The sequence below is a fragment of the Phyllobates terribilis genome, unplaced genomic scaffold (assembly GCF_046119375.1).
Source record: "Phyllobates terribilis strain yellow unplaced genomic scaffold, ASM4611937v1 Scaffold_5__5_contigs__length_657084704, whole genome shotgun sequence".
NCBI classification, from domain to species: domain Eukaryota; kingdom Metazoa; phylum Chordata; class Amphibia; order Anura; family Dendrobatidae; genus Phyllobates; species Phyllobates terribilis.
In genome coordinates this window covers 583064542-583092257 of record NW_027362765.1, presented here as the reverse complement: position 1 = coordinate 583092257, position 27716 = coordinate 583064542, and the positions used below count along the sequence as shown (strand labels likewise).

Genomic DNA, 27716 nt, shown 5'->3' with positions numbered 1-27716 from the left:
GATTGCCATTCAATGTGTTCTGCCTAAACAAAACTAGGTAATAAAAGGGTATTGCCATCATATTAAAGTGATGGGTGTGGGTCCATATTATAGGACCCTCATCAATCTTGAGAGTGAAGAGCAAACAGTGCTTGTTAATTTTCTCTGCACAACAGCCCCACTTCCGCTTGGGTGGGCAATAAACTATATTCATGTCATTCAATCAAAGAAAGCAATAATGCAGTTTCCTACACAGCAGGTGGCTGGTACATAAACATGGAAAAAAACATTACTGCCAAGGTCCCAGTGGTTGGACCCCCACCGATTATAAGGTGATAGATAATTAAACCCCTTTATGATCTATAATAGACATATAGGAAAACTGTGTATTATGGAGCTGCAGGCAACTAATGTCCAACTTTATAGTGGCACTAAATTATAGAAGTATTTTCTACTAGAAACAGTGTTATACCTCAATAGAAATTCAAGGGGGCCAGATTATTGAGCTTTACATCAATGTAATGCAATGGTTCACATAAGACCTTAAAGGGACCATAAGGAAACTGTGATGATGAGTCACTTCTCATGGACAAGCCATGAGTTGGGATAGTGAAGGAGTCTGAGGTCAATAGCCAGGAAGATACATCATAAACAGAGGGAAAAGATAAAGGCGTAGTCAGGTAACAGTCCGAGGTCAAAATACCGGGAGGATAGAGGATCAGAGCAAAGTGATTAGACAAATGGATGGTCAGAATGAGGTCCAAGGTCAGGCAGTGATAGATCAACAAGCAAGGCACTAGGCACAGGGAAAATAAACCACACAGAGATGAAGCTGAGACTGGCAGCTATCTAGGACTGCCAGCCAGCCCCGTTAAATAGCTGAGTAATCAAGGGGACAGGGAGCATCTGGTGAGAGCTCAGCACCTCCCAGTCTCAGATTGAACGGCCAAGCTGTTAAAAACACAGACAGATCAGCACACCCCAGCACCAGACTGGAAAACTGAGCTGTCAATCACTGCATAGAAAACTTAGCACACCCCTGCACCAGACTGGACAAGTGGTCAATCACTACATAGATAATTCAGCACAACCCCTGCACCAGACTGGATGACTGAGCTATCAATAACTGCATCTTAAGACTAGAGATGAGCGTTGTTCTACTCGAACTGTTCGCCAATCTCAAATTCGAGCTGTTTTGGGCGGTGTTCGAGCCGTTCGGCGAACACGAACAATTTGAGAAAAATTCGGCTGTTCGAGGTTATGTTCGATAACTGTTCGTGCACCAAAATCATAACTGGATTTTTTCTCAGTAATGATGAAAATTAATGTTAATACGCAGTTTGAGTGTACAGCGGGGTGGGGGGAGGGGCAGGGGATGGATCGCATTTGCAGTGGGGAGGTGCAATCTGTCAGCCTATCAGCAGCGCACACACGGAGCGAAGTGCTTTTTTTCACACAAGCAAGGGCATGTGTCATTGGCAGTGTATGTCACATGTCCTTGCCCTATAAGACCAAGCCATTTTCCCCGTCGCCACCATTTTCTCACTGCTGCAGCTGCGTGTTAGACGGCACCGCTGTTGCTGTGTGCGCTATACCTTGTTAATTTCAAGCCAATTTTCGCACAAATATACAGATAGCTTGGGAGTAGGGAATAGTTGTGATTGCAGTCCTTTTAAGGACTAGGTTACAGCATTTCCTACGACTTTTATCAGGGAGGTCTGTGCTCTTAAATAGATAGGTTGTGGGAGTAAAGACTAATTGCAATTGGAGTCCTTTTCAGGACTAGGTTACATGAGTTCCTATCAGTTTTTGCCAGGCAGGTCTGTGCCAGTGCTGTGCAAGTTTTTTTCACAGCATTTGGCTGAATCTAGCAAAGCTAATCCTTTTTGGCCTATTGCAGAGTGTGTTAGTCAGTGGAGTAGCCTATCTGTGTTGCAAGATATAACACCTGTGTATAGAATACCAATTTTTTTACTGCACCTAGTGAAGTAAAATCTTTTGGGCATAGCATCATTCTATTAGTCCATCTATACTGACCTCCATCAGGTTGCAAACTGAATATAATTTTTTTCTGCATCTAGCTCTGAAAAAATATTTGGGCTTCTAGCAGTGTGTGGGACTTGGTCTATTAGTCCATCTATACTGACCTCCATCAGGTTGCAAATTAAAAATAATTTTTTTCTTCATTTAGCTCTGAAAAAATAGTTGGGCTTCTAGCGGTGTGTGGGACTTGGTCTATTAGTCCATCTATACTGACCTCCATCAGGTTGCAAATTAAAAATAATTTTTTTCTGCATCTAGCTCTGAAAAAATATTTGGGCTTCTAGCAGTGTGTGGGACTTGGTCTATTAGTCCATCTATACTGACCTCCATCAGGTGGCAAATTAAAAATAATTTTTTTCTGCATCTAGCTCTGAAAAAATATTTGGGCTTCTAGCAGTGTGTGGGACTTGGTCTATTAGTCCATCTATACTGACCTCCATCAGGTTGCAAATTAAAAATAATTTTTTTCTTCATTTAGCTCTGAAAAATATTTGGGCTTCTATCAGTGTGTGGGACTTGTTCTATTAGTCCTTCTATACTGACCTCCAGCAGGTTGCAAATTGAATATAATTTTTTTCTGCATCTAGCTCTGAAAAAATAGTTGGGCTTCTAGCGGTGTGTGGGACTTGGTCTATTAGTCCATCTATACTGACCTCCATCAGGTTGCAAATTAAAAATATTTTTTTTCTGCATCTAGCTCTGAAAAAATATTTGGGCTTCTAGCGGTGTGTGGGACTTGGTCTATTAGTCCATCTATACTGACCTCCATCAGGTTGCAAATTAAAAATAATTTTTTTCTGCATCTAGCTCTGAAAAAATATTTGGGCTTCTAGCGGTGTGTGGGACTTGGTCTATTAGTCCATCTATACTGACCTCCATCAGGTTGCAAATTAAAAATAATTTTTTTCTGCATCTAGCTCTGAAAAAATATTTGGGCTTCTAGCAGTGTGTGGGACTTGGTCTATTAGTCCATCTATACTGACCTCCATCAGGTTGCAAATTAAAAATAATTTTTTTCTTCATTTAGCTCTGAAAAAATATTTGGGCTTCTAGCAGTGTGTGGGACTTGTTCTATTAGTCCTTCTATACTGACCTCCAGCAGGTTGCAAATTGAATATAATTTTTTTCTGCATCTAGCTCTGAAAAAATAGTTGGGCTTCTAGCGGTGTGTGGGACTTGGTCTATTAGTCCATCTATACTGACCTCCATCAGGTTGCAAATTAAAAATAATTTTTTTCTGCATCTAGCTCTGAAAAAATATTTGGGCTTCTAGCAGTGTGTGGGACTTGGTCTATTAGTCCATCTATACTGACCTCCATCAGGTTGCAAATTAAAAATAATTTTTATCTGCATCTACAGTACCTCTGAAAAAATATTTGGGCTTCTAGCAGTGTGTGGGACTATTTGTATTAGTCCATCTATACTGACCTCCATCAGGTTGCAAATTCAAAATAATTTTTTTCTGCATCTAACCCAGCCAATAGTTTTGGCCTAATACCACAGTTTGGCCACTCAGCTCTGCTCGGTTACCATCCATTGTTTTTTTGTGCAAACAACTCCAGAGTTGTGAATTAGTTAACCACCAAAATGAGTGGAAAAAGGCCTGCTGCTGGTGGAAAGGGGAATAGGCGTGTTGGGAAGGGGAAAAAAGATTGTGTCCGTGGGGTAGGTGTTAAAGCAACAGTAACATCTGCAGAAGAAAGACCATCTTCCAGCCAAACTAAAATGTCTACTTCTTTTAGCGGACAATGTGATAAGATCCCTTTCTTACGGCCACGCCAATCGCTACAAATTCCAGATGAGGCACAAAAACAGCAGGTGCTTCAACGGATATCAAGTGCTCCTTTAAGTGGGCTCTCCTCCACATCAACTTCAACATCACAAATACTCCAGTCCTCAAAGGTGTCACCCAAATCGCACTTGCTTCTTCACATCTCCCAAATCTCCAGCTGCCCGTCTGAGTATGAGGTAGAACAGATGGTTGAGTCTGCAGAGCTGTTTACTCATACTATAGCCTGGGAATCAGAGGTCGACTCCAGCGCTTCTGTGAATCCAGACGAGGAAATGATCTGCACTGATGCCCAGAATCTTTATGAGTCGGATCCAGGACCAGACGCAGAAGGTTCTGACCATAATGTAGACCCTCATTCCCAAACTGTAACTCCTGTTGGTGGAGACAATGAGGAAGACGATGATAAGACTCAAATACCTGATGGGAGCGACAACTTTAGTTTTTTGTCAGGGCAGGAACAGGTTGGCTCTGAGGACGACGGGTGTGATAACGCACAGGGTGATGATGATGAGGTCGGAGATCCCACTTACTGTCAACCCACAGTCAGCCAAGAGATGAGGTCAGCAGAGGAGGTGGAGGAAGATGCTAGTGACGACGAGGTATTACTGGAAGCACGTCAACAACTGCATCCTCAAACACAACTCTGCCTCTCACCACAAGTCGTGGTGGCTCTTCAGGTCGCATGGGTGCTAAGCCTTGCATAGCCTGGGCATTTTTTCAGATCGATAAAGATGACCCAACTCGTGTTATCTGTAACATTTGTCAGCAAAAGCTAAGTAGAGGCCAAAAAATACATAGTTTGAGTACTTCATGCATGAACCGCCACATGGACATGAAGCATAAGTTGCAGTGGGAAGCTCAGTGTGCTACAATGCGGCCTAGCCGGCCGGGCCAATCACCGTCTGCCATATCTTGTGCATCCGCGGCCTCTTCATCCTCTGTGACTGGGGGGACAGCAGTCACACCTGTTTTGGGGCGCAGACCTGCCACCTCTTTACCCGCAACAGCCAGCGTGATTGGCAGGTCATCATTTTCTTTGGAGGTGGTAACACCAGCTGGTGTTGAGCGCTGTCCGACATCGATAGCACCACCTTTGGATCAAGGCAACCTAACATGTCCGCCTGCATCTTCCTCACAGACCGGCAGTTTGCCGGGGACACCCTTATCAACCCCGTCTAAGCACAATAGCCAGCCCTCGGTCCCTCAGATGTGGACAAGTAAAAGACCATTTCCTCCTAGCCATGAGAAAGCTAAGAGGTTGAATTTCACCATCTGCAAGCTCTTGGCTACAGAAATGCTGCCTTTCCGCCTGGTGGACACAGAGGATTTTCGAGACCTTATGTCCGTCGCAGTGCCCCAGTACCAGATGCCCAGTCGGCACTACTTCTCAAAGAAAGGTGTGCCTGCGCTCCACCAGCATGTCGCACACAACATCACTGCTTCTTTGAGAAACTCTGTGTGTGACAGGGTGCATTTCACCACAGACACTTGGACGAGTAGGCATGGACAGGGGCGTTACATGTCGCTGACTGGGCACTGGGTAACTATGGTGACAGCAGGACAAGGGGCTGCTGTCCAAGTCTTGCCATCCCCACGAGTTGTGCGTCAATCCTCTTTATGTCAAAGTTCCTCCAATGCTTCTGCCTCCTCAACCTCCTCTCGGTCTTCCACCTGCACCCAAAGCCTGTCTGGTCATGCCACAAGCTTTCTAACTGCGCAGAAGGGATCCTGCACACCTCCTTACTATGCTGGCAGTAGGGCTCATCGTCATCAGGCGGTTTTTACATTGAAATGTCTGGGAAATGTGAGTCACACAGCTGAGGAGTTGTGGTCAGCTCTGGAGAACCAATTTCATGAATGGTTGTCTCCACTGGACCTGAAACCAGGGAAGGCCGTGTGCGACAATGCTGCAAACCTGGGTGCGGCCCTTCGCCGGGGCAATGTCACACACGTGCCTTGTATGGCTCACGTGTTGAACCTGGTTGTCCAGCAATTTTTAGCCCACTATCCCAGACTAGATGGCCTTCTGCAGAGGGCACGGTCGCTGTGTGCTCACTTCCGCCGTTCGCATCCCGCAGCTCAGCGACTTACATCTCTACAGAAGTCGTTGGGCCTGCCACTTCACCGGCTAAAATGCGATGTGCTTACCCGGTGGAATTCAACTCTGCACATGTTCCAGCGACTGTGGCAGCACCGACAAGCCCTGGTTCAATACGTTCTGACGTATAGCCTGGGCCAACGAGATTCAGAGGTGGGGCAAATCACGCTGGAGGAGTGGTCTCAGATCAGGGACCTATGCACCCTTCTGCACAGTTTTGAAATGGCGACGAAGATGTTTAGTGCTGACGATGCCATTATCAGCATGACTATTCCGGTGATTTACATGCTGGAGCAAATGTTAAACAGAATTCGGAGTCAGGTGGTGGCACAAGAGGAGGTGGAGGAAGTAGAGGAGGAGGAGTTGTATGCGGAAGGGCTAACATCTGCAAGGTCCAGATGGTCGGCAGCACCAAGGCGGCAGGCATGTGAGGGTGGGGGAGATGGTTTTACCAGGGCGCATGGTAGCAGCCAAACTAGTGAGGAAGGTGCAGGAGCCCAGGAAGAAGTGGAGGACGAACTGATGGAAGACTCATCAGATGAGGGAGACCTTGATAACATTTCTGTGTGCGAGGTTGGGGGGAGAGGACAGAGGAAGGAAGCATGATTGTTACCTCGCCACCAACACAACAGGGACTTGGTGCTCCTGGATGCGCAACACACATGAGTGCCTTCTTGCTGCACTACCTGCAACATGACCCTCGAATTGTGAGAATTAGAAATAATCCTGACTACTGGGTTGCCACACTGTTAGATCCCCGGTACAAAATTAAATTTGCAGAAATTATTCCTGCCATAGAAAGGGATGCACGCATGCAGGAGTATCAGCAGAGACTGTTGCAGAATCTTACATGTGCTTTTCCACAAAATACCAGTGGTGCACGTAGTGAATCTCACAGTTCCAACTTCCCAACCGTGGGACCGTCAAGTGTTCAGCACTCAAACCGTAACAGAACCACAGTATCTGCTGGTAACATCAATTTTGCGGAATCATTTCACCACTTTTTTAGCCCATCCTTTGCAAGGCCACAGGAGACAAGAAGTCTGACACATAGTCAACGCCTAGAGACGATGGTACAGGAGTATCTCCAAGTAAACATTGAAGCCACGACTGTGTCACTGGACCCTTGCTCTTTTTGGGCTTCCAATCTGGATAAATGGCCGGAGCTAGCCACTTACGCCTTGGAGATCTTGTCATGCCCCGCAGCCAGCGTTCTGTCTGAACGTGTGTTCAGCGCTGCTGGTGGTGTGCTGACAGATAAGCGCACGCGGCTCTCCACTGATAATGTAGACAGACTCATGTTCATAAAGATGAACAAATCATGGATCCGAAACGACTTTTCTACCCCTGTGTCATCCTGGGGAGAGTAAAAGCTTGATGATTGGTTAAAATCACCCTACCAACCGTTTTAAGCTTTCAAATTACTAATCATGTTTATCTGTATCTTGACTGGAAAATAATTTGGGCTTTGTAGCAGTGTGCAGCACTGATCCTATTAGGCCATCTATACTAAAGCTTTACCAGATTTAAAATTAAAAATAATTTTTAGCTGCATCTAGCCCGGAAAATAATTTTGGGGCTCCGAGATGCGCAAGGCACATAAGTGCCTTCTTGCTGCACTACCTGCAGCATGACCCTCATATTGTCAGAATTCGAAGTAATCATGACTACTGGGTTGCCACACTCTTAGATCCCCAAAACTTTTCGATCAACCTTTTCATTTTAATAAAGACCAAAAAAATGGTCATTTTTGAAATTATAAGCATTAGCAGGTTGTTAGAAACTGAAATCAAACAGTTTTCAACTCAAAACTTTATTCTAGGTGATGTTACATTTTCACATAGGACCCCTTGTTCGAAAGGAGCTTCTGAACTCTCTCGTCCATTGAATTTGTCAGGTTTTGGATGGTTTCTGCTTCAATTGTTTTGCATGAGGACAGAATACCCTCCCAGAGCTGTTGCTTAGATGTGAACTGCCTCCCGCCATCATAGACACTCCTTTTAATGATGCTCCAAAGGTTCTGAATGGGGTAGAGGTCAGGGGAGCATGGGGGTCGCACCATAAGTTTGTCCCCTTTTATGCCCATATCAGCCAGAGATGCAGATGTTTTATGTGCAGCATGAGATGGTGCATTATCATGCAGAAAAATGATCTTGCTGTGAAATACACGGTTCTTCTTCTTGAACAATAGCAGGAAGTGCTGTTTGAGAAAATCCACATACATTATGGAGTTCATCTTTAGCGCCTTCAGGGATCCTAAAGGGGCCGACAATCTCTCTCCCCATGATTCCAGCCCAAAACATTACTCCACCTCCTCCTTGTTGGCGCTGTAGCCGTGTTTGCGTGGGGTGTCCATCAACCAGCCATCCTCCACTCCATCCATCTGGACCATCGAGCGCTGCATGGCACTCATCCGTGAACAAAACAGTTTTGAAATCAGTCTTCATGTAATGTTTGGCCCACTGGAGCCATTTCTGCTTGTGTGAAGTGGATAGAGGAGGTCGACAGGATGGCGCATGCACAGCTGCAAACCTCTGAAGGACCCTGCATCTTGTTGTTCGGGGGACGTTGGAGGCACAAGCAGCTTCAAAAACTTGTCTGCTGCTATGACAAGGCTTTCTTGCCGCTGCTCTTTCAACCTGACTTAATTGCCTGTAGGAAAGAGTCCTCAATTTGCCCTTATCAGCACGCACACATGTGTACTGTGAATCAGCTACATACTTCTTGATTGCCAAGACACTTCATCCTGATCATCGCACAATGTTGATTGTAGTCATGCCTTGACCTAAACACTCCACAATTTGTTGCTTCTCAGCAGCCGACACATCCTTTTTCTTTCCCATTTTGGCAGAAAATGTAGGCTGCTTAATAATGTGAGAGAGCCTTCTTAAGTAGTCTTGCCTTTCATTGGACACACCTGCCAAACTAATTAGCACAGGTGTCTGCAATTGCTTACAGTGATATAAAGAGCCCTGACACACATCACCATCAATGAGTTTAACTGACAAACAAACAAATTCTTCCCTTATCACTCCTAAACACTTTTTGTATAATAATTTGGAACGCAGTGTACATGTGCTTTTCCACAAAACACCAGTGGTTCACGTAGTGAATCTTACAGTTCTAACTTGCCAACCGTGGTCTGTATGGAGTTGTTCAATAAAGGGCCCAAAATTAAGATAACATAGATGGGAGAGGTCTCTATGAATAGGAATTCCTAAGTATTTGATACCCTGTGAGGGCCAGGCAAAGGGAAAGTTGGACTGGATGGAATCCTATATGGATTTGGGGAGGGAGACATCGAGGGCCTCAGACTTCGCTGCATTGATTTTAAAATTTTACCATGTAACAAAGTGATCTATTTCAGCCATAACAGCATGGATGGATATATGTGATTGAGTGATATATACTAGGACATCATCAGCAAATAGAGAGCACTTGTACTCGGTGCCTCCCACCTCAATCCACCTAATATTGGGGTTATGGCGAATTGATGAGAGCAGGTGCTCCGTCACTAGGATGTATAAGAGAGGGGACAGAGGACATCACTGCCTTGTCCCATTGGTGATTGTGAAAGGTGATGAAAATGCTCTGACGCACCCCCTGGGCCTTGGGACACCCGGAGCCGGACCCTTTTTGGTGGATGCTGGTGGTTGTAGTCTTCGTGGGAGCGACCCAGTTCCGTGGCTCAGGGCGGTCAAACCAGTGGGGGAACTATTTATGTGGTTTTCATGTTTAAATGTCCGACTACGCCACCCGTGGATTGCGGTCAGAGTGAACCGCCGCTACAGGGCAGACCACTGAGGCTGGTGTTGCGGGTGCAGCAGAGCGTAGCATAACTCCCCACGGGAGGAGTATAGCCTCAGGGCAGTGTATGCGGAGGATGGGGGTGATGGTGCAGGGCAGCAGCAGTAACGACACGGAGTCAGTGATGCAGTTCAGGGCCTTTACTCACAGTTCTTATTATCCAGACCACGTCTGCAGGTAACGACTGCCCACGTCGTACTGTGCTCACCAGGTGAGGGGCTCAGACAACTCCCAGATAACTTTGGAGCACTTCACAGGACCCCTTTTGTGTGTCCTTTGTCTGGCCTTTCTTACCAACACTTCTGTCCGGCTGCCTCAGGCCTCCTCTTGGTAAACTTGGCGCCAGTTTCCCTGACCCTATGTGGTGCCTTCCTAGCGGGTGTAGCGAGGGGCTGCGCCACATAAAATGTCAGAGCCTCCGGTTTCTAGCTGAGGGTCGTTTCCTGCCTCCACTAGTTCGGGGACCGGTCTCCCCCTTTGGCCTGACCCCTCCACGCAGGTGGATTCGGGCGTGCGGTGGCGACTCGCCCGTCCGCACCCCTGGGATCCCTTCATTCCTCGTTCCTGGAGCCTTCTCCACTCCTCTTCCTTCCTTCTCCCTCTTCCAGGCCTGGGCCTCTGTTACTAGGCCCGCCTCCGGAGCAGAGCTCATGCAGAGCCCCTGCTCCCTGCCACTTCTGCTCAGACTTCTCTGCACTGAACTAAGATGGTGCCCACCTTTTATACTCCCTTCTCAATGCACCCAGGAACTGCTTCCTCCCTGCTCCTGCACTACAGGGTTCCCCTTCCTCAGTGTTCCCTCCCCCCACTCCAGCCAGGGACAGGGACTGTCGTGCCCATCTCAGGGGCATATTGGTCGCCCTGCCCCACGGCAATGTGGTGTAATGCATGCAGGTGTCGGGTCCTGATCCACACTCCATCCTTACCTGAGAGTGAGATATCACACCTCTGGGTGAGGTGCAATACGTCTGTAGCAACGGAGCCCTCAGGGTGCTACAGTTCCATTTATCTTCAGCCTAGGTGACGTATTGCGATACAGGGCCGTGATTTTGGCTATAAAAGGGTCCCCTAGACCCCTACCCCAAGCTTTTTAAGAGAATCATATATGGCGTGCCAGGAGACTCTATGGAATGCTTTCTCAGCATCCAACGAGAGTATCTAATTACAAATTTTTAACTGCATCTAGCCCAGGAAATACTTTGTGCCTAGTAGCAGTGTCTGCTAGTGAGCGGATTATCCCGGCTGTTAAGCAAGCTGCACCACCTGTAGTTTAGACACTTAATTTTTTCAAAGGAAATGCTTCGGGACCTTGGGATACTTAGTGAAGAGCATCAGGAGGCACCCCAAGGCATAGGGGCTGGGACTGGCAGTAGGATGCCTTGCGGTGGACAGCCGAGCTCGATCCTTATAAAAGCTTTTTAACTGCAGCAGCTTTAGTGGACGCTACTGGAGCTGGAATTACCGCGGCTGCTGGCATGAGACTTGCCCTCCAATAGATCCTTGTAAATGGATTTAAAGTGTATTCATTCAAATTAGAGAGACAATTTAAATTAAAAAGCTTAGAGCTGCCTCCACCACAGGGGGGCTCGCTCGACCCACCAGCGGACAGGCACCAGTATTGGGAGAGGGGGGCTGGCCGTCAGGGTTCACCGCGGCTCTGGCACAAACCCGGCGACACGGAGGTGGCACGGGCAGGAGCGGACTGGCCGTGTCGGCTTCTCACTTTTTGGATTTTAGAAGGGCATGACATGCCTATATCTGTGTCTCCCCCTCCTTTTACTCCTCCACCTCTTTTATTTTCGCATGACTATATGTACTTGTCACTTTTCCATGTGTTAGTTATGTCTTCTGAGCAGTTTGTCAGCTTTTGGACACCTTTGAAGGTGTTTTCTATGTGTTTCTATGTGTTTTTGTTTGCCTGCCATTGGTTTTAACGGTGTTCGAAGGTGTTCGACGAACAGTTCGACTAACAGTTCGGCGAACACACGGGTGTTCGACGAACCGAACCGAACTCGAACACTACGGGAGTGGCTCAACACTACTTAAGACACACTGAGGAATGGAATCGTTACAGAAACATTTGGGCTTTCAGATAATGCTGAAACATTTATGAATAATTGTTACTAAAGAGGATTTCTTAGTTGTCCTGAGATACCTGTTTAGTAACTACTACCATTTCCCTAAAAGAACATAATTTCTTGGAACTTTTTTTGCACTCCTCTGTTATTCTTTCTGGAAATGCATATCAATAAATTGACAACTTAGTATTGCATTTCAATCTTTATGACGTTCTATGATATTGTCCAGTCAATGCTGACTGTCTAGGGACATGCTCTGTTGACAAGAAGAATGACAGTTTTTACATTTCTTTGAAGAATAGAGCAATGCAGAGTTGTGAAACAAATTATTCTGTCAAATCTGCATTAAACTGACTTACATTTGAAAGCAAATTTGAATGCACAGGCTTGTAGTACTTGTTCTCCAATGATAAGACCCTCTGGGCTGTATCCTTGCGCAGGAAGGTGTCTTAAAGTGCAAGCTCTTATAATACTGTTCTATGTTTACATTTAAATAAGTCTATTGCTTATTTTTGTCCATTGGGGGCTATAACAATTGGTGCCGAAATAATTGTCTTAATGGTAATAAACATTATATTTATTTGTTTTTTACACTGTATATTGTGATACAATATAGAACAAAATGATTCCAGCATCCTTACTTTTCCTAACATTACTTTTTGTTTTCTGTTTCTGTGTTGTCCTTGGAAGTTGTGCACTGTATTAGCAGAAAGATGCGTCTAGTCTTGGTTGCATATAAGAATGTGTCCTTGCATTTCAAATTAAGAATCTACAAGCCATTTGTGGACTTGAATGTGAAAAGAACTTATAGTTAAAGACAGAAATCATAGCTGAATGTATCAAGAATTAATTTTTCCTACAATTTGTGTTTTCTTTTTTTCTTGCAGATACTACCACCTACATCACAGAAAGGTCCGAGCACTTTAAACCCTGCAAAGATAAAGATCTTGCCTACTGCTTAAATGAAGGGGAATGCTTTGTAATAGAAACACTGACAGCATCACATAAACATTGTCGGTAAGTCACTGATGGGCCCTTTCCCAATTTGTGCCTTTTCAAGGAAAATCTCTTAGATGTAATACAGATAATTAGCTAAGCTGGTAAAGATAACGTTTATCCTAAATTTAGTGATCTTTTTAAATTCTATTTCTTTACTCTATTTTCTCGGTTGCACTTTTGTTATTTAACAAGAAATTATCATAAGTTTCATTTTAGTTTAATTAATTAATTAAACTCAAGTATGTATTTTGCATTCTTCTAAAATGCTGTAGCGATAAATTTTTGAATTGTATTGAAGGCGTACCATTTCTTATACCCTTGGGTATTAAAAGACATTTTTAGGGTGTAAGCCTAGAGGCTCATTCACATACACAAAAAAAATTGTCTTGGTTTCTTCAGTGTTTGGTCAGTGTCAGTTTTTTCCATCAGTGTTTCATCAGTAATTTTCACGTACGTATGAATAAATAAATGACTACATTTCTCCTATACATTGCAATGCTACTGCTGGAAAGAACGTGGACTGTACACTGATGTCATCTATGTTCTGTACTTTATTTTCACAGACCCATAGACTTGTATTGATATTTTTCTTCTGTGACGCTGGAAAAAATCCCACATCTCCATGATTTTTGTATGGACACATGGTCCACAAAAAATACAGACATGTGAACAACCCCATAGACAATAATGGGTACATGTTTTATACATGAAAACCATGGATGGAACACTTACGTAAAGCCCAGATGTCTGAATGGACCTTACAGATGTAGGACATAACATTTTAATAGATGGCAGGCTACACTCTATAAAATCACACCAGGGTACCTATGCTATTTGCTTAGCATGACAGCTAATCTTACAATGTAAATTATTCATTTCCTATGCAAATGGAATTGACACACTGAAGTATCATTGTAGCGTGAAACATGTGTTGGTTTGGTCACTGCTACATCTGTATGTCTGCTGAATCAAAAGATTTAAAGGGGTTGTCCACTACTATTTAAAATATGCCAAAGCGTTTTTATGACGAAAAGCAGCTTCTTTATAATTACCTCCCTCTACCTTTTCTGCCTGTGAGCAGCGCTATCACTGGCAGCTCACAAGCACGTGACCCCCCGCTGACGTTTGTCTATTGAGGTGTGACTCAGCGCTGGGGTCCCCACTGTGGCTGCTGGGTCACACCCTGCGTCCACCGCACGCTTTCCCAATGAATGGGGAGAGAGAGAGCATGCGTTGGATGCTGGGTATGACTCATGGTGTAACCCCGCCCACAACCCAGCAACCACCATGGAATGCGGATGAAAGAGACCCGCGCTACAGCCTGGACTTGTGACGTCAGAGAATGTCAGAGCCTGCTGCTGCCGGTGGTCAAGTGCTGCCTGTAAGCGGCCAGTGATTGCACCGCTCACAGGTAGATAAAGCAGAGGGAGGTAATTACAAAGAAGTTGCTTTTCATCATAAAAACACTTTGGCATATTTTAAATAGTAGTGGACAACCCCTTTAAGTAATTCTAGAAAAAAATTTCGAAGAGGAAAAATCTCGATATATCGAGAATAGCTGTCAGCAGACATCCATGTCTTCTGACTCCAGTACGCATGCACGCTCAGTTTGGCCAAGCATTGGTGTTTTCTATGCAGAGAGGAGTAAGCCACTGCCTTACATCTCCGTAAGTTTATCTCCAGGGAGAATAACATCATTGGTTTTTCAATTCAAACCACCTGATATTTGTCTCCCCCACATAATCTGTCAGGGGTGTGATGGGAGACAACATAAACATTAGATAGTCGTCTGGTTCCAACGGAATTAATCTAATGTATTGGGGACTTTCACACAGTCTCCAGGAAATAATAAAGTCACATCTCCCAGTGATCCAAGACACATACAGAACTTTATTTGTTCACTTAGTTCACTGCCTTACCTAGAGCTGCAGGTACCTCAGACAATTGTAACTAATCTAGTGTGAAAACTAGAATATGTCAAGAATTTTATGTGGTTATAACAATGAAAAAAATAATCATTTTTCTTTTTTAAATTGTTATAAAACCTGATATAAAATGGTTTTAATTAATTTTCTGATGTTATTTTTCTGGTAACTAAATCTATTATGAGTAAATGCATAATTCCTATAAAACAAGGTCTCACCTTGAGTGTATTTTTGAAGCATTTGACACATTTTTCATTAATTCAAGTTCTATTGGTTTTACAAAAATCCAGAATTGTTTTTTTCCGCACTGGCCGTAGTTTACACAACTTAATACTTTTCAGCCTACCAGGATACATTGGTGAAGGGCTCGGCAGTAGCTTTTTTTTGTTACAGCAATGGATAAAAATATAAGTAAAACCTCAAACATAGGATCACAACTGGCAATAAGTGATGGACACAGCTCAGGTCTGACTACGTCTTCCCCATTCATACAGTGTTGTCTAATCAGGGCATGCCTACAACACTCTCCCATAAATTGCATTTTCTTTCAAAATAGCATAAAACACGGAATGTGAGCTAAATCACAAGAAATTGAAAGCACTGTATAGCTTTTGTTATATATTAGCTATGGCATGAATCAATATGCAATGTGTTCCTCTAGTTCATGCTTTTCACTGTAGACTTCATTGGCAGAGGTTTAAATTGTCCTCCAGGCTACAGATCAATCTACTTTTGGCTATACAACTTCTGCTGTAAAAGACAATCTTGCATTCGGTAAAGAAATAGCTTTGACTGATATGAATGTGTAGTTAAAAGGTAGCTAATGAAAAAAATATATGTAATTTCTTTGCATTCACTCCTTCCCTTGTGGTCAGTTTCTCATCATTTCCTTGCAGTCCTGAAACCTTCAAAGCTTATCATAATTCCAAGCCGTGGGCACTCAAGGCTTTTTATAAAGTCTGTGTATTTGTCTATGTTGGAAAGGTTGGTCCTTTGTGATATATGCTTAGTTGTTTCTGATGTCTTTTATGACCTTAGAGCTTCCTTAACAATATGATATAAATTTTAATAAAGGAAATGGAATAGTCATTTGAAAATATTAATGTTAGTGACTACTTAAAAAACATAGAGCTACTTGAAATGCAGAATATAGAAAATATCATAGAAATTATGTTGATGCACAAAACATTTGGCCAAAAATTTGGTCATGGACCAAAAATTTCTATGATCAGCAAGGCAATTATCACTAGTAATTTTTGCATAAGAAGCAGCAAACTACTTACACTCCTCAACATTGGCACTGCAAAAACAAGAAGTAAAAGTGAAGGAATTATGGAAATCACCTGATGGACAAATATGTTAATGATTTGAAAATGATAGAAAATTGCAACAAAATTTTCAAAACATCTCAATTTATTAAGTATCAAGTATGAGTGCCATGCGCAAACATCCCTGCACTTACAGCCTTGGCTGTTATCAGTGAAGTTTTCAATGGTTGTCTGAGGAATAATTTGCTGCCGAATGCATTTGGGTAAATTATCAATATCCGCTGCTGGCAGCTCCCTCTGAGATTGTTCATCAATGACATCCCAGATGTGCTTGATGGAAGACAAGTTTGTAGACACTGCAGTCACTGAGCAGCCTGCATGGCTTTAACATGCTACCATAACCAGCAGCATATCTGAACTTGTCTTCAATCAAGCACATCTAGAATGTCATTGTTCACAATTGCAAAGGCCAGCAGTGGATCTTGATGATTTGCTCAAGTTCATTCATCATGCCAGAACATTCCGCAGACAATGATTAATATTTTGATGAAGAATGGCCCCACTATCTTTGTACCCCCTATTCCACACCATACCATCAAGATACGAGATGTGCAGCATCTGAAACAACGGATACTGGAAGCCTGTCCTAGCATTTCTTCTGCGGTGTTGCTATCAGTGTGTCAAGAGTGGGAGAAGAGGGTTGCATTGATAATCCAACACAATGGGCAGCACTTTGAACACATTTTATAAGTGGTCATAAACTTGTTAAAAAACTCATGAAAGAATAAAGTTACGTTAAAACCAAGCACACCATTGATTTTCTTATGAAATTCTCAATAAGTTTGATGTCACATGACCCTCTTCCAATTGAAAAAAATAAAGTTGGATCCAAAATGTCTGACTTCAAAATGGCCGCCATCACCACCCATCTGGAAAAGTTTCCCCCCTAACATATACTAATGTGCCACAAACAGGAAGTTGATATCACCAACCATTCCCATTTAATTTAGGTGTATCAATATAAATGGCCCACCCTGTAGACAGTCTTAAAAACAGCTTAATAGGACTATATTAAATGAAATGAAAGAAGAATTGAAAGAAGAATCAAATAGTGGTAAAACGGGGGATGGTAAAGTACTGCAAATATAGGAATAGTTATTCCTGCCTTGCCTGGGGGTCAGAGATGAGCGAATGCGGTATTTAACATCATGTTCCTTCCTGTGAAGGAAAATATGAGAGCAAAACAGTATTCAATTATTATTAGCATGGCAAAACTAGTAAAATTACTTGGCTAATAGTTGCCTTGATTTACCAGAGTCTCAAGAAATTCAAGGATGGCTATGTAGCAGAAATAGAGTGGAAATCAAGCATACACGTAAAGTCGTCCGCATAGTCAAAGTCTATATGTTAAGGGGCATATTTCTAATACAGTATTCATATGGCCAGCAAAAATTAACAAACTATTTACCCCATTAAAACACGATTCTTTATTCAGTATACATTAAAATATATGAAAACAATACTGCATCGATAACCAATATGTTTTCTGTGTCAGAGTTATAATGCACAGATTTACTGTAAGTCCCATTATTAGGGCAGAAAGTATTGACCAATTAAATCACTTAAAATTTTGTCAGTGATCATATCATGGTTTCTTATAACAAGGTAGGACAGGTCACATATAGGGTCAACTAATAAATCTGTCTGTTTCTCTATTAAACCCTACCTATAACTGTAAAAAAAAATACGGTACGGAGTCTCGCTCAACGTCAGTTCACCCTTGGAAAGCCCTATTATTCACATAACGCTCAATAATAGTGACCATCACAGCAGGAAAAAAAAATAAGTATTTGCATATTTTTACATATTAGCATCCTAGATATGTCACGCCTCATGTAAGTCTACCAATCCCATGCCACTGTAAAATAATGGTGATGGTGAAAAACATGGAGCTGATAAAATGTTGTGTGCTACTCATACCCAATTAGGTGACAATTTGGCGATCCAAGACAGTAAAATGACAAATACTCTAGACCAGTGATGGCGAACCTTTTAGAGACCGAGTGCCCAAACTGCAATCCAAAACCCACTTATTTATCGTCAAGTGCCAACAAGGCAATTTATCCTAAATATTGAGGTTTTAGTTTAGTAAAAACAACTGATACAAAGAGCAGGCGAGCACAGTATAGAGCAGCCACAGAAAGGAGCAGGGGTATGAGACTGCAGAAATAAAGAATATGCTCACCTCCATCATGGTATATGCCCCCATCCTTGTATATATGCTGCCCACCCCCATCCTTGTATATATGCTGCCCTCCCCTCATCCTTGTATATATGCTGCCCTGCCCCCATACTTGTATATATGCTGCCCTACCCTCATACTTGTATATATGCTGGCCTCCCCCCATCCTTTTATATATGCTGCCCCCCATCCTTGTATACATGCTGCCCTCCCCCCATCCTTGTATATATGCTGGCCTCCCTCCATCCTTGTATATATGCTGCCCCCATCCTTGTCTGTATTCTGGCCTCCCCCCATCCTTGTATATATGCTGCACTCCCCCATCCTTGTATATATGCTGGCCTCCCCCCATCCTTTTATATATGCTGCCCCCATCCTTGTATATATGCTGCCCTCCCCTCATCCTTGTATATATGCTGCCCTCCCCTCATCCTTGAATATATGCTGGCCTCCCCCCATCCTTGTATATATGCTGGCCTCCCCACATCCTTTTATATATGCTGCCCCCCATCATTGTATATATGCTGCCCTCCCCTCATCCTTGTATATATGCTGCGCTCCCCCATCCTTGTATATATGCTGCCCCCCATCCTTGTGTATATGCTGCCCCCCATCCTTGTATATATGTTGCCCCCCAATCATTGTATATATGCTACGCCCAAACCTTGTATATTTGCTGCCCCATCCTTGTATATATGCTGCCCTCTCCTCATCCTTGTATATATGCTGCCCCCATCCTTGTATATATGAAGCCCTCCCCCAGTCCATGTATATATGCTGCACTCATCCTTATATATATGCTGCCCTCTCCTCTTTCTTGTATATATGCTGCCCTGCCCTCATCCTTGTATATATGCTCCCCTACCCTCATCCTTGTATATATGACCCCCCAATCCATGTACTGTATATATGCTGCCTTCCCCCAATCCTTGTATATATGCTGCCATCTCCCAATCCTTGTATATATGCCCCCCAATCCATGTATATATGCTGCCCTCCCCCAATCCATAAAATATATGCTCCCCCACAGTCCATGTATATATGTTCCCTCCCCCAGTCCATGTATATATGCTCCCTCCCACAGTTCATGTATTAATTCTCCCTTCCCCAGTCCATGTATATATGCTCCACCCAGCCTGCTAGCGCCACTGTTCATCACATATAAAAAAAAAAAACAAAAAACATAATAAACACTCGTACTCACCTTCCTTCTTCCCCCATGCAGCGTCCTATCCTGTAACCAGCAGCTGACTCCAGTTTCCTAGCGACGGGGGCGCATGACGTCACTGCCATGTGCCCAGTTGCTTTTACGCTGACGTCAGCTGCTAGCTGCTGGCTTCTAATTGGTCAGCAGCATGTATTGCGGCGCATGGGCCTGGCAAGTTCGTGCGCTGCAATAAACTTCAGCTGGATGTTCATCCGAGAACACACATCTAGCTGAAGTAGCGGGGCTGGCGTCGGCACTCGGCGGGCTCAGAGTTCTCACCCGCCGGGCCCAATCCTGTAGCGCTAGTGTTGCGGTGAAGATGCGCGTGCCTACCAGGAGGGCTCTGTGTGCCCCCTCTGGCACGCGTGCTATAGGTTCGCCAGCACTGCTCTAGACCATTAACAATGAATCATAAACACGCAGGATATAATAATCTCAACTTGTTAAAGAAATTGCGTGGATCCAAGACAAAAGGCAAGATACAGCCATTGTATAGTTGGTAGTATGGTCCACAGATAATGATAACATTTCATTAGGATATGCAGTATATTATCTGGTTCCTACTTATAATTGTGAAGTAGTACATAATATATAGCTATATTCCGATGATGGCTACGAAAATTCAGATAAATATCAGTCTAGATAACCATATTGTTCAAATTAAAGCTCTGATAATAGACAATAGATAATAGTAGGTAAAAATACATGTGAAACAGTGTCCCAATAGTATATAGCATTAATCTCACATAAGGAGGGATATAATTCTCTCTTACATTAATAGATAATGTATAGGTCTCCCATACAATATAAAAGGTAGATCTTTGTCCCGCCAAACTGAGAGTAAATTTTGCACATTCAAGTATGTATAAAGAGAGCATTATCAATGTTTGCGCCATTGATAATGTGGTGATATCCCAATGCTGTTGTCCGTGTTAAAGAAGTTGTCCACTCCTTTGACATTGATGCCCTTTCCGTAGGATAGGGCATCAATGTATGATCGAATGATCCCGCATGTGGCACCCTCGCCAATAAGCCATTATTGGTGCTGGCCAGAAGTCCTTACCTGCACTGATTGGCCATCCATCTGTAGTGGCCGCCGCAGGGTACTGCAAATCTGCCTCCCATTCGAACTTCCAGCTGGCTGCTATCACCGGCACCGATAACAGCTGATCGGCGGGGGTGCAGCGTGCTGGACCCTGGCCGATCACACACTGATGCCCTTTCCTACGGATAGGGCATCAATGTTAAAGTAGTGGACAACCCCTTTAAGGTAAACTTAGCAACATCTGTAGGAAAATAATCTTTTCATGCTTTGGTTTTCAGTTTTTGTGAGAGTTAGGTAAATAATAAGGCATTCAACGGATAAGATAATTTTGAGGGGGTGCCATAATATATCATTTTTTTCAGCTAGGAAGAGTAATAGATGAGATTTAATAGGGAGAATTGTTGTAACCCCATATATGACCTGTCCCTAGCTTCTTCTTTGAGATCATGATAATGCCACGGAGTCCATTCTAAATTATTTTACCTAGTCAATGATTTTTGCCTCGCTATTATTGTAACTTATAGCAATTATATTCACCTTTCCTCTACAAGTAATGAAACTCTATCGAATAAAGTATTGTGATTTAGTGGGGAAAATTTTTAGCTTTATACCTGCTATCCCCTAGTGAGGATGTAAGGCATGGCACAGAGGTTATTCAACTTCGTACTAAGGAGTAGTGTTGAGCCACCCCCGTAGTGTTCGGGTTCGGTTCGGTTCGTCGAACACCGGGATGTTCGAGGAACTGTTCGTCGAACTGTTCGTCGAACACCTTAGAACACCGTCGAACACCGTTAAAACCAATGGCAGGCAAACAAACACACATAGAAACACATAGAAAACACCTGCAAAGGTGTCCAAAAGCTGACAAACTGCTCAGAAGACACTCTCTTTAAAAAAGCCGGCCGGCAAATTCAGCAGCGGCATACACCGGTACCCGACAATTTAGACAAGAAGGAATAGAGCATCACACATAGATTAGATAGATAGAAACATGTCAGTCACACATATAAGAAGCACAGTGACAGTGTTGGTTACTATACTTGTCATTTAGTGTAAAGGATTTATTAAAAAAAATATTAGTGTTTTCATGCACCGTCTCTTTAAAAAAGCCGGCCGGCAATTCAGCATCTGTACCCGACAATTTAGAACAGAAAGAATAGAGCTTCACACATAGATTAGATAGATAGAAACATGTCAGTCACATATATAATAAGTACAGTGATAGTGTTGCTTACTATACTTGTCATTTAGTGTAAAGGATTTATTTAAAAAAATAATAGTGTTTTCATGCACTGTCTCTTTAAAAAAGCCGGCCGGCAATTCAGCAGCGGTACCCGACAATTTAGAACAGAAAGATAGAGCATCACACATAGATTAGATAGATAGAAACATGTCAGTCACATATATATGAAGTACAGTGATAGTGTTGGTTACTGTACTTGTCATTTAGTATTAAAATAAAGGATTTATTATTAAAAAAATTGGCGTGGGGTTCCCCTTAATTTTAGGCTCTAGCGGAGGTTAAGCAGACGGCTGGGGCAGATGTTTGAAGCCTGGGAAGGGGGTAATACCCACGGAGCTTCCCAGGCTACTAATATCAGCCCCCAGCTGAATACATAGCCTTTACTAGCTATTAAAATGGGGGACCCCCCAAAAAAAATGACGTGGGGTCCCCCCTAATTTAATAGCTAGCAAAGGCTAGGCAGACAGCTGGGGGCTGATATTAATAGCCCAGGAAGGGAGCCATGAATATTGGCCCCCTCCCAGGCTAGAAACACCAGCCGTCAGCCGCCCCAGAAATGGCGCATTCATAGGATGCGCCAATTCTGGCACTTAGCCTCGCTCTTCCACGCTGCCCTGGTGCGGTGGCAGGGGGTAATAGGGTTGGGGTTGATGTCAGCTTATAATGCCAGCTGACATCAAGCCCAGGTTAGTAATGGAGAGGCGTCTATAAGACACCCCCATTACTAACCCCATAGTCAAAGTTAAAAAAAACACAAACACCCAGAATAAAGTCCTTTAATTGAAATAAAGACACAATCCTTTATTGTTCTAAATTAAACCATACTTACCATCACGCCCATTCCAGCTGAAGCCAACGATCTCCTGCAATAAAAGAAAAATAATAAAGCAACCTCATCCTTACCTTTCCATGGTTCCCACGACAGCTTCAGCTCTGCTACATCGAGATGACAGGCTGGACCGCAGCAGAACGCTGCAATCCAGCCTGTCATCCCGCAGACACTGAGAAGCGCAGGCTTGCTTGCGCTGCTCAGCGTCTCTCTGTGACGACATCCAGATGAGCCGAGTTCATGTCCAATGAACTCGGCTCACCTCATGCACGTCACTGACAGCGTGGGAAAATTCTCACGCTGAAGCGCTGATTGCAGGAGAATTTTCCCACGCTGTCAGTCACGTGCAGGAGGTGAGCTGAGTTCATTGGACATGAGCTCACCTCATGCACATCACTGACAGCGTGGGAGAATTCTCCTGCACTCAGCACTTCAGCGTGAGAATTTTCCCACGCTGTCAGTGACGTGCATGAGGTGAGCCGAGTTCATTGGACATGACCTCGGCTCATCTGGATGCCGTCACAGCGAGACAGTGAGGAGCGCAAGCATGCCTGCGCTTCTCAGTGTCTGCGGGATGACAGACTGGATGGCAGCGTTCTGCTGCGGTCCAGCCAGTCATCTCGATGTAGCAGAGCTGAAGCTGTCGTGGGAACCATGGAAAGGTAAGGATGAGGTTGGTTTATTATTTTTCTTTTATTGCAGGAGATCGTTGGCTTCAGCTGGAATGGGTGTGATGGTAAGTATGGTTTAATTTAGAACAATAAAGAATTGTGTCTTTATTTCAATTAAAGGACTTTATTCTGGGTGTTGTGTTTTTTTTAAATACTTTACAAGAAATTCATGGCGGTCATGTCTAATACTGGCGTGACCCCATGAATTTTGGGCTTGGGGCCAGCTGATAATACCAAGCTGGCCCTAACCCCTTTATTACCCAGTGAGCCACCGCACCAGGGCCCTGGATGAGTTGGGTGCAGCGCCAGAAGATGGCGCTTCTATGAACGCGCCATTTTCCGGGGTGGCTGCGGACTGCAATTTGTAGCGGGGGGGGGCCCAGAAAGCTTGGGCCTCCCTGCGCTGCAGATTCCAGCCCCCAGGTGCCTAGTTGTACCTGGCTGGACACAAAAATAGGGCGAAGCCCCACGTACTTTTTTTTTAATTATTTCATGAAATTCATGAAATAATTAAGAAAAAAAGGCCTTCCCTATATTGTTGTGTCCGGCCAGGTACAAATAGGCAGCTGGTGGTTGGGGGCAGCCTGTTCCTGCCTGCTGTACCTGGCTGGACACAAATATAGTGCGAAGCCCCACTTCAATTTTTTTTAATTATTTCATGAAATTCATGAAATAATTAAGAAAAAAAGGGCTTCCCTATATTGTTGTGTCCGGCCAGGTACAAATAGGCAGCTGGTGGATGGGGGCAGCCCGTTCCTGTCTGCTGTACCTGGCTGGACACAAATATAGTGCGAAGCCCCACTTCAATTTTTTTAAATTATTTCAGGAAATTCATGAAATAATTTAAAAAAAATTGACGTGGGGCTTCGCACTATATTTGTGTCCAGCCAGGTACAGCAGGCAGGAACGGGCTGCCCCCAACCACCAGCTGCCTATTTGTACCTGGCCGGACACAACAATATAGGGAAGCCCTTTTTTTCTTAATTATTTCATGAAATAATTTAAAGAAAATTGACGTGGGGCTTCGCCCTGTTTTTGTGTCCAGCCAGGTACAACTAGGCAGCTGGGGGCTGGAATCCGCAGCGCAGGGAGGCCCAAGCTTTCTGGGCCACCCCCGCTGCAAATTGCAGTCCGCAGCCACCCCAGAAAATGGCGCGTTCATAGAAGCGCCATCTTCTGGCGCTGTACCCAACTCATCCAGGGCCCTGATGCGGTGGCTCACTGGGTAATAAAGGGTTTAGGGCCAGCTTGGCATTATCAGCTGGCCCTAAGCCCGAAATTCATGGGGTCACGCCAATATTAGACATGACCACCATGAATTTCTAGTAAAGTATTTAAAAAAAACACAACACCCAGAAAAAAGTCCTTTAATTGAATTAAACACACAATTCTTTATTGTTCTAAATTAAACCATACTTACCATCACGCCCATTCCAGCTGAAGCCAACGATCTCCTGAAATAAAAGAAAAATAATAAAGCAACATCATCCTTACCTTTCCATGGTTCCCATGACAGCTTCAGCTCTGCTACATCGAGATGACAGGCTGGACCGCAGCAGAACACTGCCATCCAGCCTGTCATCCCGCAGACACTGAGAAGCGCAGGCTTGCTTGCGTTTCACAGTGTCTCTCTGTGAGGGCATCCAGATGAGCCGAGTTCATGTCCAATGAACTTGGCTCACCTCATGCACGTCACTGACAGCGTGGGAAAATTCTCCTGCACTCAGCGCTTCAGCGTGGGAGAATTCTCACACTGAAGCGCTGAGTGCAGGAGAATTCTCCCACGCTGTCAGTGACGTGCAGGAGGTGAGCTGAGTTCATTGGACATGAGCTCACCTTATGCACGTCACTGACAGCGTGGGAAAATTCTCCTGCACTCAGCGCTTCAGCGTGGGAGAATTCTCACGCTGAAGCGCTGAGTGCAGGGGAATTCTCCCACGCTGTCAGTGACGTGCAGGAGGTGAGCTGAGTTCATTGGACATGAGCTCACCTTATGCACGTCACTGACAGCGTGGGAGAATTCTCCTGCACTCACCGCTTCAGCGTGAGAATTTTCCCACGCTGTCAGTGACGTGCATGAGGTGAGCCGAGTTCATTGGACATTGGACATGAACTCGGCTCATCTGGATGTCGTCACAGAGAGACGCTGAGCAGCGCAAGCAAGCCTGCGCTTCTCAGTGTCTGCGGGATGAGAGGCTGGATGGCAGCGTTCTGCTGCAGTCCAGCCTGTCATCTCGATGTAGCAGAGCTGAAGCTGTCGTGGGAACCATGGAAAGGTAAGGATGAGGTTGCTTTATTATTTTTCTTTTATTGCAGGAGATCGTTGGCTTCAGCTGGAATGGGCGTGACGGTAAGTATGGTTTAATTTAGAACAATAAAGGATTGTGTCTTTATTTCAATTAAAGGACTTTATTCTGGGTGTTTGTGTTTTTTTTAACTTTGACTATGGGGTTAGTAATGGGGGTGTCTTATAGACGCCTCTCCATTACTAACCTGGGCTTGATGTCAGCTGGCATTATAAGCTGACATCAACCCCAACCCTATTACCCCCTGCCACCGCACCAGGGCAGCGTGGAAGAGCGAGGCTAAGTGCCAGAATTGGCGCATCCTATGAATGCGCCATTTCTGGGGTCGGCTGACGGCTGGTGTTTCTAGCCTGGGAGGGGGCCAATATTCATGGCTCCCTTCCTGGGCTATTAATATCAGCCCCCAGCTGTCTGCCTAGCCTTTGCTAGCTATTAAATTAGGGGGGACCCTACGTCATTTTTTTGGGGGGGTCCCCCATTTTAATAGCTAGTAAAGGCTATGTATTCAGCTGGGGGCTGATATTAGTAGCCTGGGAAGCTCCGTGGGTATTACCCCCTTCCCAGGCTTCAAACATCTGCCCCAGCCATCTGCTTAACCTCCACTAGAGCCTAAAATTAAGGGGAACCCCACGCCAATTTTTTTAATAATAAATCCTTTATTTTAATACTAAATGACAAGTACAGTAACCAACACTATCACTGTACTTCATATATATGTGACTGACATGTTTCTATCTATCTAATCTATGTGTGAAGCTCTATTCTGTCTGTTATAAATTGTCGGGTACCGCTGCTGAATTGCCGGCCGGCTTTTTTAAAGAGACGGTGCATGAAAACACTATTATTTTTTTTGATAAATCCTTTACGCTAAATGACAAGTACAGTAAGCAACACTGTCACTGTACTTCGTATATATGTGGCTGACATGTTTCTATCTATCTAATCTATGTGTGAAGCTCTATTCTGTCTGTTATAAATTGTCGGGTACAGATGCTGAATTGCCGGCCGGCTTTTTTAAAGAGACGGTGCATGAAAACACTATTATTTTTTTTGATAAATCCTTTACGCTAAATGACAAGTACAGTAAGCAGCACTTTCACTGTACTTCGTATATATGTGGCTGACATGTTTATATCTATCTAATCTATGTGTGAAGCTCTATTCTTTCGGTTCTAAATTGTCGGGTACAGGTGTATGCCGCTGCTGAATTGCCGGCTTTTCATGTTTCACTGTGAGCACTGTTCCCATCGATTTGGGCAATCACTGTAATGCCACAACCACCATGGCTGTGGCATTACAGTGAGTGGCAGACAATCCCTGCATGATTGGTGCTCTAAATAGCGACAGACATGCAGGACACGCTTTTGGTGCACGAACAGTTATCGAACATAACCTCGAACAGCCGAATTTTTTGCAAATCGTTCGGGTTCGTCGAACAACTCGAACACCGCCCAAAACAGCTCGAATTTGAGATTGGCGAACAGTTCTAGTCGAACACCGCTCATCTCTACTAAGGAGCTGTACTTCCTCCATGAGACAACATACTGACTGTGGGCATCAGTCCCTGACTGTAATGAAAAATGTCAAGAGGTTAACACAGTTTCCAGAATAAGATAGAGCATATCCGCCTCTTCCAAAGAAAATGGAGTACCAGGCGAGCATCATTCATATAAGGTGTGGCTACCCTGCTATCCACCAACTCTATAGTCATACCTGTAATAATTATAAATAAAAATCAATATTTCTTTGTGTACTTTTTTCTGAAATCTGTTGCACCTTTTTATTATTTTGTTAATATTAAAATGGATAAAAACGATGTATATAGCTCATCCACTGTATGTTCTTAGTATTAGCATTCACGGGTTATTTAGGCACCAGGAGTCCATTCTGCTTATGTTCCTTTCTTTTGGTGTCCAAAAGGCACAGCAAGATACCAACAAAAAAGAACAGAAAGTTGGTTTATTTCGGATTCCACAAAAGACCTTGTAAAAAAAAGACTATATTGAAATGAACTACAATGAAAAGAAATTCACGTCATGATACTTTCAGGAACCAAAAATCTAAAAAAGTGCCATTCTCTAGGGATTTAGACTTACTTAGCCATTATTGTTCAGTGGCTATGACAATTGTGAAAGAAAGCATTATGATTTCACTCAGTAGTTTACCAGGAAGAATAGAATATAA

The 27716-nt window shown here is 43.9% G+C and overlaps 1 protein-coding gene across 2 annotated transcripts in view; it reads left to right on the top strand.

Moving 5' to 3' along the window:
- The window catches only part of NRG3 (neuregulin 3), a 1270498-nt gene that overhangs the window by 386978 nt on the left and 855804 nt on the right, over nt 1-27716 (top strand). For both annotated transcript variants that reach the window (XM_073685971.1, XM_073685970.1), the window contains exon 2: nt 12685-12814. In XM_073685971.1, coding sequence (XP_073542072.1) covers nt 12685-12814 — 130 coding nt within the window. The remainder of the gene's footprint in view (nt 1-12684; nt 12815-27716) is intronic.